Source organism: Montipora foliosa, chromosome 8 (genome assembly GCF_036669935.1).
Source record: "Montipora foliosa isolate CH-2021 chromosome 8, ASM3666993v2, whole genome shotgun sequence".
Lineage (NCBI taxonomy): Eukaryota > Metazoa > Cnidaria > Anthozoa > Scleractinia > Acroporidae > Montipora > Montipora foliosa.
In genome coordinates this window covers 19,716,838-19,729,337 of record NC_090876.1, presented here as the reverse complement: position 1 = coordinate 19,729,337, position 12,500 = coordinate 19,716,838, and the positions used below count along the sequence as shown (strand labels likewise).

The following is a 12,500-nucleotide window of genomic DNA, read 5'->3' as shown; positions in this document are numbered from 1 at the left end:
TGGAAAAGATGAAATATACCGCAATTTAGAGTGAAACATTACGATTTTGTCACGTATTGTTGTTCTAATTTGTCACACCTCTAATCACGCGTACACCTAACTGCAGCGTTGCGGCTTTCGTTGGCCCTTTGGTGCAAGGAACAGAAATTGAAGTAAGTGTCGTGTGCAGATAGTTGCTTTAAATCACTGAAGATGAAGGAAAAGATATTGAGTTTTTCGTAGTTGAAGTCCCTGCTATTTGCTTTGGAGCATTTTCCAGAAAAAAAAAAACACCTCTAAGGTGGTCCTTGATTGCCAAGTATGTTGGTGAAAGCAAGCGTCTAGACAAGACAAGAATTCGTATCGGTGGATCACTGAAGCCGAAATGCGGAGGAACAGAAGCGTTTATCCCTACAGCAGACGAGAGTAAAACGGTAAAACAGTGGCTAATGCAGAACCAGCCTGAATTACTAGAAAGCAACGATGAGAGTGAGCCCTTGTTTAAATGGTCAGAGAAAGATACCTTTAAACCTATCGTTTTGTTGCCGTGGAAAATTAAAATGCTGCGGCTCCAACATTACCATACGGAACAGGCCATCTTTTCCAATAGTGTACACCAGTCATGGAACTAAAGTGGCAGCAACTGCATGAAATGCAAAAACGTTTACTACGGTTTATGGTCACCTCGCCACCAGTAAACTCGCCACCAAGGGTCATCTCGCCACCAGTAGACTCGCCACCGAGGCATCGCCATCTCGTATTGCTTTGGTGACTCTAGTCAGAGCTATTATAGCACTCACCGGCACAGTAATAGTGTGGCATGGTTTCTATTGGTTAGCTTTCAACTATTTGTTAGGGTTAGCTTCGGTAGTGTAGAGGTCAATCGCAATTCCTCGCAAATCATTGAACCGAGTTCGACATAGTTCCATCAACTTTTTTAATTTTTTGTTTCTACTCCTAGATTAAGTATTTTTTCCTCAATTGCAAATGACAAACTTAACAGTGACATTTTCTCGTCCAAATGGCATCGCTTGTTTACGAAAGGGAAAATTGCATCACCGAAGAGCGTATGAAATCGTGAAAAAGTGTTGACGGGCCTGCGCGACTCCTGCCGTTCGCAAACGATTCTAAAATTTGTGCCTTCAAAGTTTAGCTCTGACTAAAGTGTCTTTTAACGACTTTCCTTTGCGATATGATAGTATGGGTGGCTCTTTAAATACTTCTCTAAGGTGAGGTTGGTTTTGAATAAGGTGCCATTTCCCTATTAATATATTCTTGAGGTTAGGTAAAGTCGGGTGGTATTGTGTGACAAAAGGCAATATTTTCCTTTTTGTGCTGTTTTCTTTGTTTTCAAGTGACCTCTCTCTATCCGTGAAGTTAACTTCAGATAAGAATTTTTCTGAAAATTTGTTTGGGTATCCTCTATTCTTTAGACGTGTTTTGAAACTCTGCATCTTATTATTAAACGTCACAACTGACGAATTTGTTCTTAGGAGGCGTAGCGCTTCTCCTTTTATGAATCCTTTCTTAACGCCTGGTGGATGGCACGAATAAAAATTCGTGTATTGAAAGGTCTCTGTCCGTTTGTAATGTGTTTGCACATCAAGGGTGGATTCTCTATTGAATCTCTCGCCTTTGTGCACTTTTGTGTCTAAGAATGTAATTTCTGAGTCTGATATTTCAGCCGTAAATATGATTGTATCGTGGTAGTTGTTTGCCCTTTGCAGAAAATTTTCTACATTGTCTTCGGTTGTGTGCCGCACACAGAAGACATCGTCAATGTATCTCTTCCAAACTAGCCGTTTAATTTTGCTCTTGATGATAATGCCTCTTTCTATTTTTGCCATGAAAACATTAGCAAAAGCCACGGCCATTTTGGTTCCCACTGCCGTTCCGTGGGTTTGGAAATAATGTCGCCCATTGAATTGAATCAGGCAAAGCATTTGCCTCAAGAACTGAGTAGGGATTGGTAAATGGTTTTGATAGAAGTCTTCGTACGCTTTGCATACAGTAGTGATCCCTTCCTCTTGAGATATATTTGTGTATAAGCTAGTTACGTCCATTGAGGCAAGAATTGCTTTCTTTGGCAGTTTCGTTTTCTCGATGAAGTTTATAAAGTCTGTTGAATCTTTCAGATAAGATTCTTGTTGTTGGGCTATCGGCTGTATGAGGCGGTCAACGAAGCTTGAAATTCTTTCTGTAGGGCCGTCACACCCAGATATTATAGGTCTACCTACTAGTGTAGGCTTGTGAATCTTTGTTAGTGTATAGAATTCTGGAATTCTCGGTGGGTTTGGTGTTTGGGAGAGCCATTTCTCTGTCATTTCGTCAATGTGGCTTTCTGTGAGCATTCACGTTATTATTGTTTTTATTTTCTCAGCTGTTTCGTCAGCCATCGGTTTATCTAAGAGCCTGTAGTTGTCAAGATCGTTCAACAGAACTTGCCCCTCTGTTATTTTTTCTTTTTTGCTCATTATTACGGTTGTGGTTCCTTTGTCGGCTTTCTTCACAATGATAGTTTTGTCACGTAATAGGTCCTTCAATGCATGCCTTTTCTCCGTTATGTTCCTCGTCTTGACGAGCCTTTTTCTGTTGTCATCTCGAGGTCGTTTAGTTCCTCTTGCTTGGTTGTCACCTGTTTTGTTGATGTTGCTTTCTTTGCCTTTGTGTGGCATGATCTTTCTACGCCAGTACCGGTCAGCGGTACTTAGTTTTATCATGTTCACGTATTCGTTGTGTTTGTTTTTTTTTTTTCGAGTCGCCATCTTGTAATGTAACTTGACTCGTGTGTTAGATTTGCCCATTAAACTACTGGCGCTAGTCTCTTTGGTTGTGAGAGCTTGAGCGCAAGGGATTTCATCTTCGTTCTCAAAAAAATCAGTATCTCGTTCTCTGAGAACTTTTTCTTCGGCCTCGTTGAGTTCATCTTTATCGGATATTTCCATGTCTGAAATGTCTCCTTCAAGGAGGCCGTCTGTTGTGAGTGTAGTTGCTGCCATTTGGGTATAGATGCTTAGGCAAGACTGCAGTTTCGATTCTCTGCGAATCTCGTCAGTTGCCGTTAGAAATCTCCAAATGCCTCAATGGACGTAACTAGCTTATACACAAATATACCTCAAGAGGAAGGGATCACTACTGTATGCAAAGCGTACGAAGACTTCTATCAAAACCATTTACCAATCCCTACTCAGTTCTTGAGGCAAATGCTTTGCCTGATTCAATTCAATGGGCGACATTATTTGCAAACCCTCGGAACGTGGCTTTTGCTAATGTTTTCATGGCAAAAATAGAAAAAGGCATTATCATCAAGAGCAAAATTAAACGGCTAGTTTGGAAGAGATACATTGACTATGTCTTCTGTGTGCGGCACACAACCGAAGACAATATAGAAAATTTTGTGCAAAGGGCAAACAACTACCACGATACAATCAAATTTACGGCTGAAATATCAGACTCAGAAATTACATTCTTAGACTCAAAAGTGCACAAAGGCGAGAGATTCAATAGAGAATCCACCCTTGATGTGCAAACACATTACAAACGGACAGAGACCTTTCAATACACGAATTTCGTGGACAAACTCGGTAAAGTTTAACTTAAAAAATTAAGCAACATCATGGTGGCGAGTTTGCTGGTGGCGAGTCTTCCTGGTGGCGAGATGACTAGTTACCCTTACTACTACAGCTATTTTGAAGAATTTCCCGTTGTAAATAGCGACAATAACATTGTTGCGAAAGAACAGCGAAGAATCTATTACGACTTTGCCCCAGACTTGCAGTATATCCAGGTGTCAAATAAAACTTTATTTGAGACGCATTTGGTGAAGAACATTATTTACAATGTTGAAATCACGCGCTGATGTTTACAATTTTATACATCGGGAATTGGATAAGGAAGTCTTGGGTAAACTGGAGAAATTTTCACGACAAAAGAACAATGAAGACGGTGTTTGGAATTTAAACGCAGATCGAGTGGAAGAGCGCTATTTTCTCTGGAAGTCAGTAAATCTTTTTAGAATACATGGATTTCTGTACTTGTTAAACGTGAAACAAGTGGACGTAGAGGGGAAACGGCGAAGTTTAGAGGACATTTGCCTCGAGTCTTGGAAATTGATTTGTAAACTACAAAACAGGTGGATACATCACAGTTGCGAAGTCCCAGGTTGTACTGAAGGTTACATCAGTGTTGATGGCCTAGAGAAAGTATGTCGACCAATGTGCGCTGCGCCTAAAGAAAAACTCCGTGTGAACAAGGGAGAAGGCAATTTTGTGAAATGCTGCACGAATACACCTACCCTTGGAGGGAAATCGCAGAAAGCTTCTAAATTCTGTTGGGAACATTTGTCTTTGCAAGATAACCCGGACAAGGAAGTAGAGAAAACAGCGAACCGAGGTGGAACAAATCAAGTAATTGGCTGTGACGCTAGCGTTTATCCTATCGCTGCAGCATCTATTGACGAGAAAGTTATTGGAGACATCCCTGAACATGACGGATTAGAAAGCGAACAAGGTGGTTGCAAATCAAAGGACAAGGTGAATCGTTACATGGACCGCACTGCAGGGCTTCTAACAGCGGTACGAGCATGCGGGATAATTGTCAAGGCACAGGACATGTATACTTGTGAATCATGTTCCCAATGTACGCCTTTTTGCTGTTGACATTCGGGAGGACGACCGATGACTTAATGAGACTGAAATTTGTGGGCTATGATAGAGCGTGCGATCTTCACCCTTTTTTGAGTAACCTAAGTAAGAAAGGAAATGTTGGTGCCAGAATTCTTCTAGATCACGTTAAGTTTCTAGTGGATATGTTTCATGTTATGAAGCATAAAGAGGAGTGTTGTATGCCCCTAAACAATCCAAATTGCCGCTATCACCCTCATTTGGAAGTATTCAAAGAAATCAGAGGAACAAATACCGAATGCGCTGAACAGAGCAATCGCTTTCTGAACAGGTTCAAACACGTGTGTAATGGAATGGCGGAATTTAAGTTTAAAGCATTCTTGTGGTTTGTGATAGAAACACAATGAACTTATCGAGAAACGCTTGAAAGGCGAAGGTAAAATGAAATAATTTGTAAGGACTAGGTGCTACTACAATAGAGGCATAGTTTTGTTAAAGTTATATCATTGAAAAAGTATTAATTCTGTAAAGGATTGAAGTATCCTGCGTTCAAGAGTCTCACCACTCTTGGTGACCGCTCATTTACATGTGCGGCACCAAAACTCTGGAACAGTCTTCCCAAGGCAATACGATGTGCGAACAATGTAAACATTTTTAAGCGCCTCCTGAAAACGCATCTTTTCCGCGATGCATTCAGCTGCTACGAGAAACAGTAACTATGCGACTCATTCTTAATTACATATAGATTATCCTTTGTAAATAGGTTTTGTAAATAAGTTTAATGAGCTTTATATATTATAACAACTTGTAATTAAGGTATATTAAGTTTCTCTCGATATTGTAATTTTTCTTTGGATATTGTAATGCGCCTGTGAGCATCTCTCAATGCAACAGGCGCACTATAAGTAATAAATTATGATTATTATTATTTAGCTCTTATTAACCGAGCAGGAGGTCTGTATGGGAGATTCTTGACCGAGGTCGTGAGTACAGACCGAACGCAGTGATTCAAGATTCAAGATTCTCCCATACAGACTGACTAAGCTCGGTTAATAAGATGTTTATTATATGGCAAACAAGAACAATTTAATTAGTTTAATGTAACTGGTTTGTACTAACTGACATTTTGCTTGCGAACGGCGATGAGTGGCGATGAGCTGAACTTAATTCTGTCAAAGTTTGCTCGTCATCCTCTCTTTTGTCATCATGCTGTTTGGCACTTCCATAATTAAATATTGGTAGAAGAAAATACTCAATATTTTTGCATTTTAGTTTGCATCTTTTCACCGCAAAACATTACCGGTCTAGATGCCGGTCGAGATGGGAAAATCTAGACCGCGGTCAATATCGATTTTAGCCAATCAAATTCGTGAATTTTGTAGTTTCCAGTCCTCGTGAGTCAGAGCCATATAATAATATCTTTTATTAGTGTTGCTGTGGTCTTTTACAGCAAGCAGTAATCGAGCATTCCTGTGTTCGATCGGGTGCATTTCTTTAAGATCGCGGAGTAGTACTCGAGTAGGATAAAGTTTGTTGGTTATGCCATTGTAAAATGAAGGTGAAAATGTTGAAGTTTACTTTGACATATTGTTGCTTTGTGGCGCTACGCTTATAGAACGAAGAATATATAACATTGTGTTTGGCGTGTTCATGTGGCGTGACGCTTACAGAACGAAGAATATACATTGTGTTTGTCTCGTTTGTGGTATCATCGGGGAATAAAAATTGGTAAAATGGAAGAATCGGAAAAATATAGAATCGGAGAATAAAAATTGGTAAAATAGGAGAATCGGAAAAATCGTAGAATCAGAGAATGAAAATTGGTCAAATAGGAGAATCGGAAAAATCTTAGAATCGGACAATAGGAGAATCGGAAAAATCGTAGAATCAGAGAATGAAAATTGGTAAAATAGGAGAATCGGAAAAATCTCAGAATCAGACAATAGGAGAATCTAAAAAATCGTAGAATCAGAGAATGAAAATTGGTTAAATAGGAGAATCGGAAAAATCTTAGAATCGGCCAATAGGAGAATCGGAAAAATCGTAGAATCGGAAGAATCGCATAATCTGAACAAGCGGAGAATCTGAAGAATCGGAAGAATCGTACGTCAAAAGTCATATTTTACAATTGTACGATTTAGAAATTTTTGGATGCTTTTAGGAAGCTTGCGGCGATTTTCGGTGCGCTTGATCAGTTTTGAGGAAGCGTACGGCGATTTCGCTACGCTTTAAGAACGAAGCATTCAACATTTCATATCATTATTTCTGTTTCGGAACAGCATGTTGTCTGAGCAGCATGTTGTCTGGGTATTAATTTCGCTACGCCGTCAGGCCGTGAACGAACGAACGATTCACCATTTTTGGTGCTTTTAGGAAAATTGCGGCGATTTTCGATATGCTTGGATGTTTTTAGGACGTGTACGGCGATTTCGCTACGCTTTAAGAAGGAAGCATGAATGCTGTTCTGGTCCATTCGATGTTTATAATTTTCTATGCGTATATCGATATTTTAGTCGCCACTCTTTGAGAACGAAGCATATGACATTTTTGAGCAGCACAGCCTCCTTTGATTTTTCTTTCTCTCACCATTTGACACTTCCACCACTACGCTTTAAGAACGAAACACTCAACATTTCGGAGCGCTATACAGTCAGTCATTTTTTCTGTTTCTGAACAGCGTTAGGGTATTAAGGACACATTAGCAACATTTGTGAATGCAGTTCTGGTCGATGTTAATAATTTTCTATGCGTATATCGATATTTTAGTCGCTACTCTCTGAGAACGAAGCATACAACATTTTTGAGCAGCTCAGCCTCCTTTGCTCATCAAAGTTTTTCTTTCTCTCGTCATCTCAGTGACACTTCCAATAGTCGGGTCGACTTTTCCAATGACGGGTCGTCACGACCTGATCGGATCGCCACGATCCGTCGAGATATTCCTCAAGTTTGAAATCATGACACGTAAAGACGCAGGTGAAAGAAGCTCCATCGATAACTCGGTTGAAGTTTAAGTGTCTATGTAATCCATACCTGCCAACTCTCCCAGTTTTCCCGGGAGTCTCCAAGTTTTTCATCAAATCTCACGGTCTCCCGGTTAAGCCACCAAATCCAGGAGGCCTTTCAAGGACTATGACTCACATAAGGTCGCGACGGTCTCTACAGGTATCGAAGAAATGGACGCGTTGAGTCTAAATTACTGGTTAAGCAAATTCGTTATGGAAGTGGCTAAGAAGACCGGCCAGAGATATCTTCAATATCTTCAATAAGGATCTCATATTTAAGAATTGTTGTTAACGACAGGTATTGCATTGTTTCCATGAGTTGTGTAATCAATAAAAATATCATTAAAATGCAAATGTTTGATCTCAGATGAAAAACATGTTTCATCTCATTTCTCTCTTTGTTTACCCGCAGATAGTCTCGTCCTGCACCAACTATGACGGCAGAGTGTCGCATGTCATTCTACGGTTTGCTTCCAAAGCGTTATCTGCTTTGTCTTGCCTGCCTCATGGCCTACGTCATCTTCATTGCTTATTCAAGTAAGAGATCTGTTTATATTTTGGTTGCGCTCTCCATAGCTCATTCTATGGAGAGAGCAACCGCGAACATTTAGCAATTTCAATAGCTCATTTTACTTTGTTTACTTAATGACCCTGCCCCACGGAGGTGGTGTGCCAGAAGTCGACCTCAGAGTGAAAGTCTCGCTAACTTAAATTGAGAACTATGGGCCGGTTACTTAAACGAAGTCTAGACAGCGCTTACCAAAGTCCACGTTTTACCTATGTTTAAAATGTGAAAATCCATTATTTAAACGTTGTCCAACTATAGCTGTGTTTAAACTGCGACTAAACAATGACTAAGGAACAACAGCGAGTTAGACCTTCTCACACATAAGTTTAAATGCCGTTTACTTAGCAATTTCATAATCAGCCAATTCAGTGGAATGGAGGGACTACTTCGCTATAGAGAGCACATCAATGGACCTAACTGGACGTGATATTGTGTGTAGCCTGACAAATTAGGCACCTTAAGGACGGATTTCACCCGATACTATGACGAAGAGTTGCGTATGTGTTCTCGTTTTAGAAGGTTTTAAAAACTATGGACTAAGATCTTATAAGCTTCAGCGAAGGCGAAATCTACCAATGACACCGTGATGTGGCAGGCTCTAACTGCTTTGAGATTTTATCCCACTGGAACATTCGACCGGGTTATATTATGTGGGTGTTTCAGTATTCGCTGCATGCAGTGTAATTCTGTAATTCAAAAGGTTTCAAGGACAATAGGAAAACGAAAAGGACATTCCTTACTTGACTGACACCAAGATAAAGTTTCATGATATTGCACCCTTTCCAGGTGTGGTTCGGGGTCATCAATTGTACCCACATTAGGATCTTATGTCCAAGCGAAGAAGACACTATGGCTTTCATTAGCAGAACGTAGCTTTACTCAATCAGCGTACAGGTTGTTTGTGATAGCGATGCCTTTATTACTTACATCGTGGCGCGCTAGCCTGGATGGACTCACATGCATTTTGAGAACAGCAGAATCGGAGACAAATTAAGGGCCTCAACTGTCGATAGCTTTCTAGTGTGTGACAGTGGATGCCCTTGCACCTTACACAGAATGACAAGCATCTTCAAGCCAAAGAATTAAGAAGAAATGCGATATAACAACGCACATAGGCGCACTTTAGGTGTATTATTGAGACGTGTTCAGTTGAAGCGACGCTTTCCAAGTCTGCACTTCGGATTGACGTGACCTCTGCAGTTTTGCACAATTCTGCCTTTATGCATCAAGAACAAGATTTTGATGAAGGCACCCAAGATTTAAAATTTTGGTTTCTGGAGAAGCAACTGAGTTGAGATGCCAAACAGCTGCAAATTATGTCACAGTACTTTTCTTAATTAAATTAACCAATCAATGTAATTTATAAGAGTTCCAAACAGAATGAAAAACAAACGACAGGAGTCATTACATTTAATTTAAGTAGCAATTTTTAGTCCTTTACAAAAAAACGGTGACAGTTTCTTCACTTTCAGTGTCGTAATCCGGTGGCAACTTTATTCCGTCTTTTGAGAGCAACAGTTTTTCTTTCTCGCTAAACCTCGTTTTTTTTACTGCACTTAAAAGGAATTATGTTGAATCAAAAGCTCCAAAATGTGCATATAAATTCTTTAAAAGACCAAGAATTCACCTATTCAAGATTCACCTACCAAGAATTCACCAATTCACCAATGAGATAGCCTGCGCAGCAAGCGTTCCTGTTCGACACAAGAACTTCGAAACGAGTTTCCGCACTGGCCGCGCGAAAGTTGAGGTAAGAGACTAAGGGAACGCTTGCAAGAAGACCTCCTATTTTTGAAAAACCCGTTCACGAACGAGCGCTTCTGATTGGTACAGTACAGTCACAATGATTGACAGGGGACACATTTTCGAACAAATTGTTTTTTGTTAGTTCTAGCGTGACAAAGATAATGGCGGAAGATGTGGAAGGTTTTAAATCGTGTGTTGAAGATGAGAGAATCGGGTCTCAGTTTTACGTTGAAAAGGGAGCAAGAACTGTCAATGCGCCATTACTTTCACTGACTGTATAGATGTAAGCTTGAGTACTATGTCATGGATTGAGACAAGATGAAGACAATAGACCTTTTAGGCTTGTACATTTTGTTTTCCCATTTCAGACCACGTGATGTTCTCAAGGGAATGTTTCTTTTGTTTTTTCATAAGTTATGCATACATCTGCACGTGCATAAGACGACATTTGAAAGACGCTGTTCCCTAGAGTAACATCATGTGGTCTGAAATGGGAAAACAAAACGTACAAGCTGAAAAGGTCTATTACGCAGCTCCCCTGATAAATGTTCTCTTATTGTGAGAAGAAAGCGGCTCCTTTGTACAGTCCTGCGATTTTTTAAGCACTTTTACTTGCTATTTCATCAAACGATTTCGTGACGATTTGACCAAAAACGTACGGTGGATTATCAACTGAATTAGCGAGGAGTTTTTTTCCGTAATTTCCCGGAGATTTAGTACGATTCATTCCGTCAACCACTCTTCACCAAGAAATAGCCAGCAAGTCGCACTGAAATCGTCGCTAGTTTTAAACTAAAACGTCTTGAATGGTGTCATGGTCAGCCTTGGTGGAGTTTGCATTTAACGGCCTTACTAGCCATCGAACTCTGTACGAGTTATGTTCCTAAATTTCGTATTTTACGAGCACATGGATTGCTTACATTTTGTGAAAACTGGCTGTTGTTTTCGACAACTTCTATTCCAACCGCTCTGCAAATATAAGCTAGAATTTGTCCGTAAGTATTTGTTGTTTTCGATGGTTGAACAGATTCTCGGAAGACACATAACCAGTCGTACCCGGCTGAGAAGAAGCTGCCGTTACAAATTTACCTTTAAAATCACACTGGCAAATTCTGCATACCCTGCGAGCAGTTGGTTTCTCTTACGCCTCCCGGGAGAGAAACCACTGCGAGCAACCGTTATAGTCTCTTTGATTGTGCCGCCGTCCAGCGCCAAGGACGAATAAATTAAATTTAAACCGGTAAAACGAGTTAGTAAACTTGTTTTGGCGCTTGCACGAGCGTTCAGCTACGTAATTGCTGCGTTTGGACGAGCCTGCTGTGTAGTGATTTCCCGCGAAATAAGACGAATTGACGTCAAATACATCACGTGGGGTGTGACGTACTTCGCACATGCTCGATAGAAAATCAAACGATTTCTCGCAGTGGTTTCTCTCTCGGGAAGCGTAGGAGAAACCAACTGCTCGCAGGGTAATTCTGCGTTGATCGCTCGGTGCTTCCTTGGTGCCTGGGTGGGTTTGGCGGAAGTCAATATGTGTTAGTATCGCGATCTTCTTATAGTTTTGCCTATGCGCGAGCCGTCAATATTTCGTGGTATTGCCGTCTCACTTTTGCGGCCTGTGATTGGTTCTAATGTTGAAATTGACGTCGTTGCACTGAATTGGGTCGCTGACATACGCAAACAAATACGTTTCGCAGGTAGAAAGAATTGAAATTTCGATCAGGCGCGGGTTGATTAGTTTACAGTTTTATTTATCCTTATAAATGATGGATCGCGATACAAAACTAATTGCAATTTTGAGACGGCAATACCACATTATATTGACGGCGTTGAGAGAAAATATATTCCGTATTGGGCTGCGTCTCTTCGAGACTCACCTAGCCGTCAATATAATTTGGTATTGCCGTCTCAAAATCGCAATTTGTTTTTAACATGGTTATCTTTTATTGGCTAATTTGCTAATAAGACGTCAATTAGCGTGTGCCATGTCAATCATTAAAAGGCGGGCGTTTTTCAAAAACAGGGGGTCTTTTTGCAAGCGTTCCCTTAGTCTCTTGCACCAACTTTCGCGCTGCCAGCGGAAAATCGTTTCGAAGCTCTTCTGCTCTTCTGTCGAACAGGAACGCTTGCTACGCAGGCTACCAATGAGACATTGCTTAGCTATGGACTATAGAATGGAAAAAAGGTCCGGGCCCGTTTTAATGTTGTTAATTAATTAATTAATTAATTAATTTATTTATTTATTTATTTAACTTTGCCAGTCAAGCTGACAGAGCGCCACAACAGCTTGCGCCAATTACTGTGGCCCCTTTTTTACCCTCCCAACCATGATACACAAAAGAAGACAGACCACAACACTGAGAACTATGTGCCCTACTCTTAGCGACAAGTGTGTGGGTTCTTTTACGTCCCACAGGATTATGAACATTGAAGGGTTGTGAGACAGGGCCTACGTCTTATCGTCCTTATCCGGGAAGACTAGAGAGTCTAACCATTTGCAGATGTCATTACAAAGGCAGCACTCTCTCCTCAGTTATTTGAAGACTCTGAATGTTGGTCCGGCCGGAGTTGAACTCACGACCT

At 40.6% G+C, this 12,500-nt stretch overlaps 2 protein-coding genes across 2 annotated transcripts in view; one reads left to right on the top strand and one right to left on the bottom strand.

The window, feature by feature from the left end:
* Positions 1 to 1,121: 1,121 nt before the first annotated feature.
* LOC137968351 (uncharacterized) lies at positions 1,122 to 2,303 on the bottom strand. Its single transcript, XM_068814946.1, has one exon. It carries the CDS (start codon positions 2,301 to 2,303, stop codon positions 1,122 to 1,124), a length of 1,182 nt encoding a protein of 393 aa, XP_068671047.1.
* Positions 2,304 to 8,019: 5,716 nt separating this feature from the next.
* Positions 8,020 to 12,500, top strand: part of LOC137967658 (uncharacterized) — a 7,407-nt gene continuing 2,926 nt past the window's right edge. Inside the window, exon 1 of the mRNA XM_068814186.1 lies at positions 8,020 to 8,140. Within this exon, the coding sequence (XP_068670287.1) occupies positions 8,038 to 8,140 (103 nt within the window). The 5' untranslated portion in view covers positions 8,020 to 8,037. The remainder of the gene's footprint in view (positions 8,141 to 12,500) is intronic.

What these genes read in the sequence shown, in the direction of transcription:
- LOC137968351 (XM_068814946.1), bottom strand. Translation starts at nt 2,303, where the DNA reads ATGACAGAGAAATGGCTCTCCCAAACACCAAACCCACCGAGAATTCCA.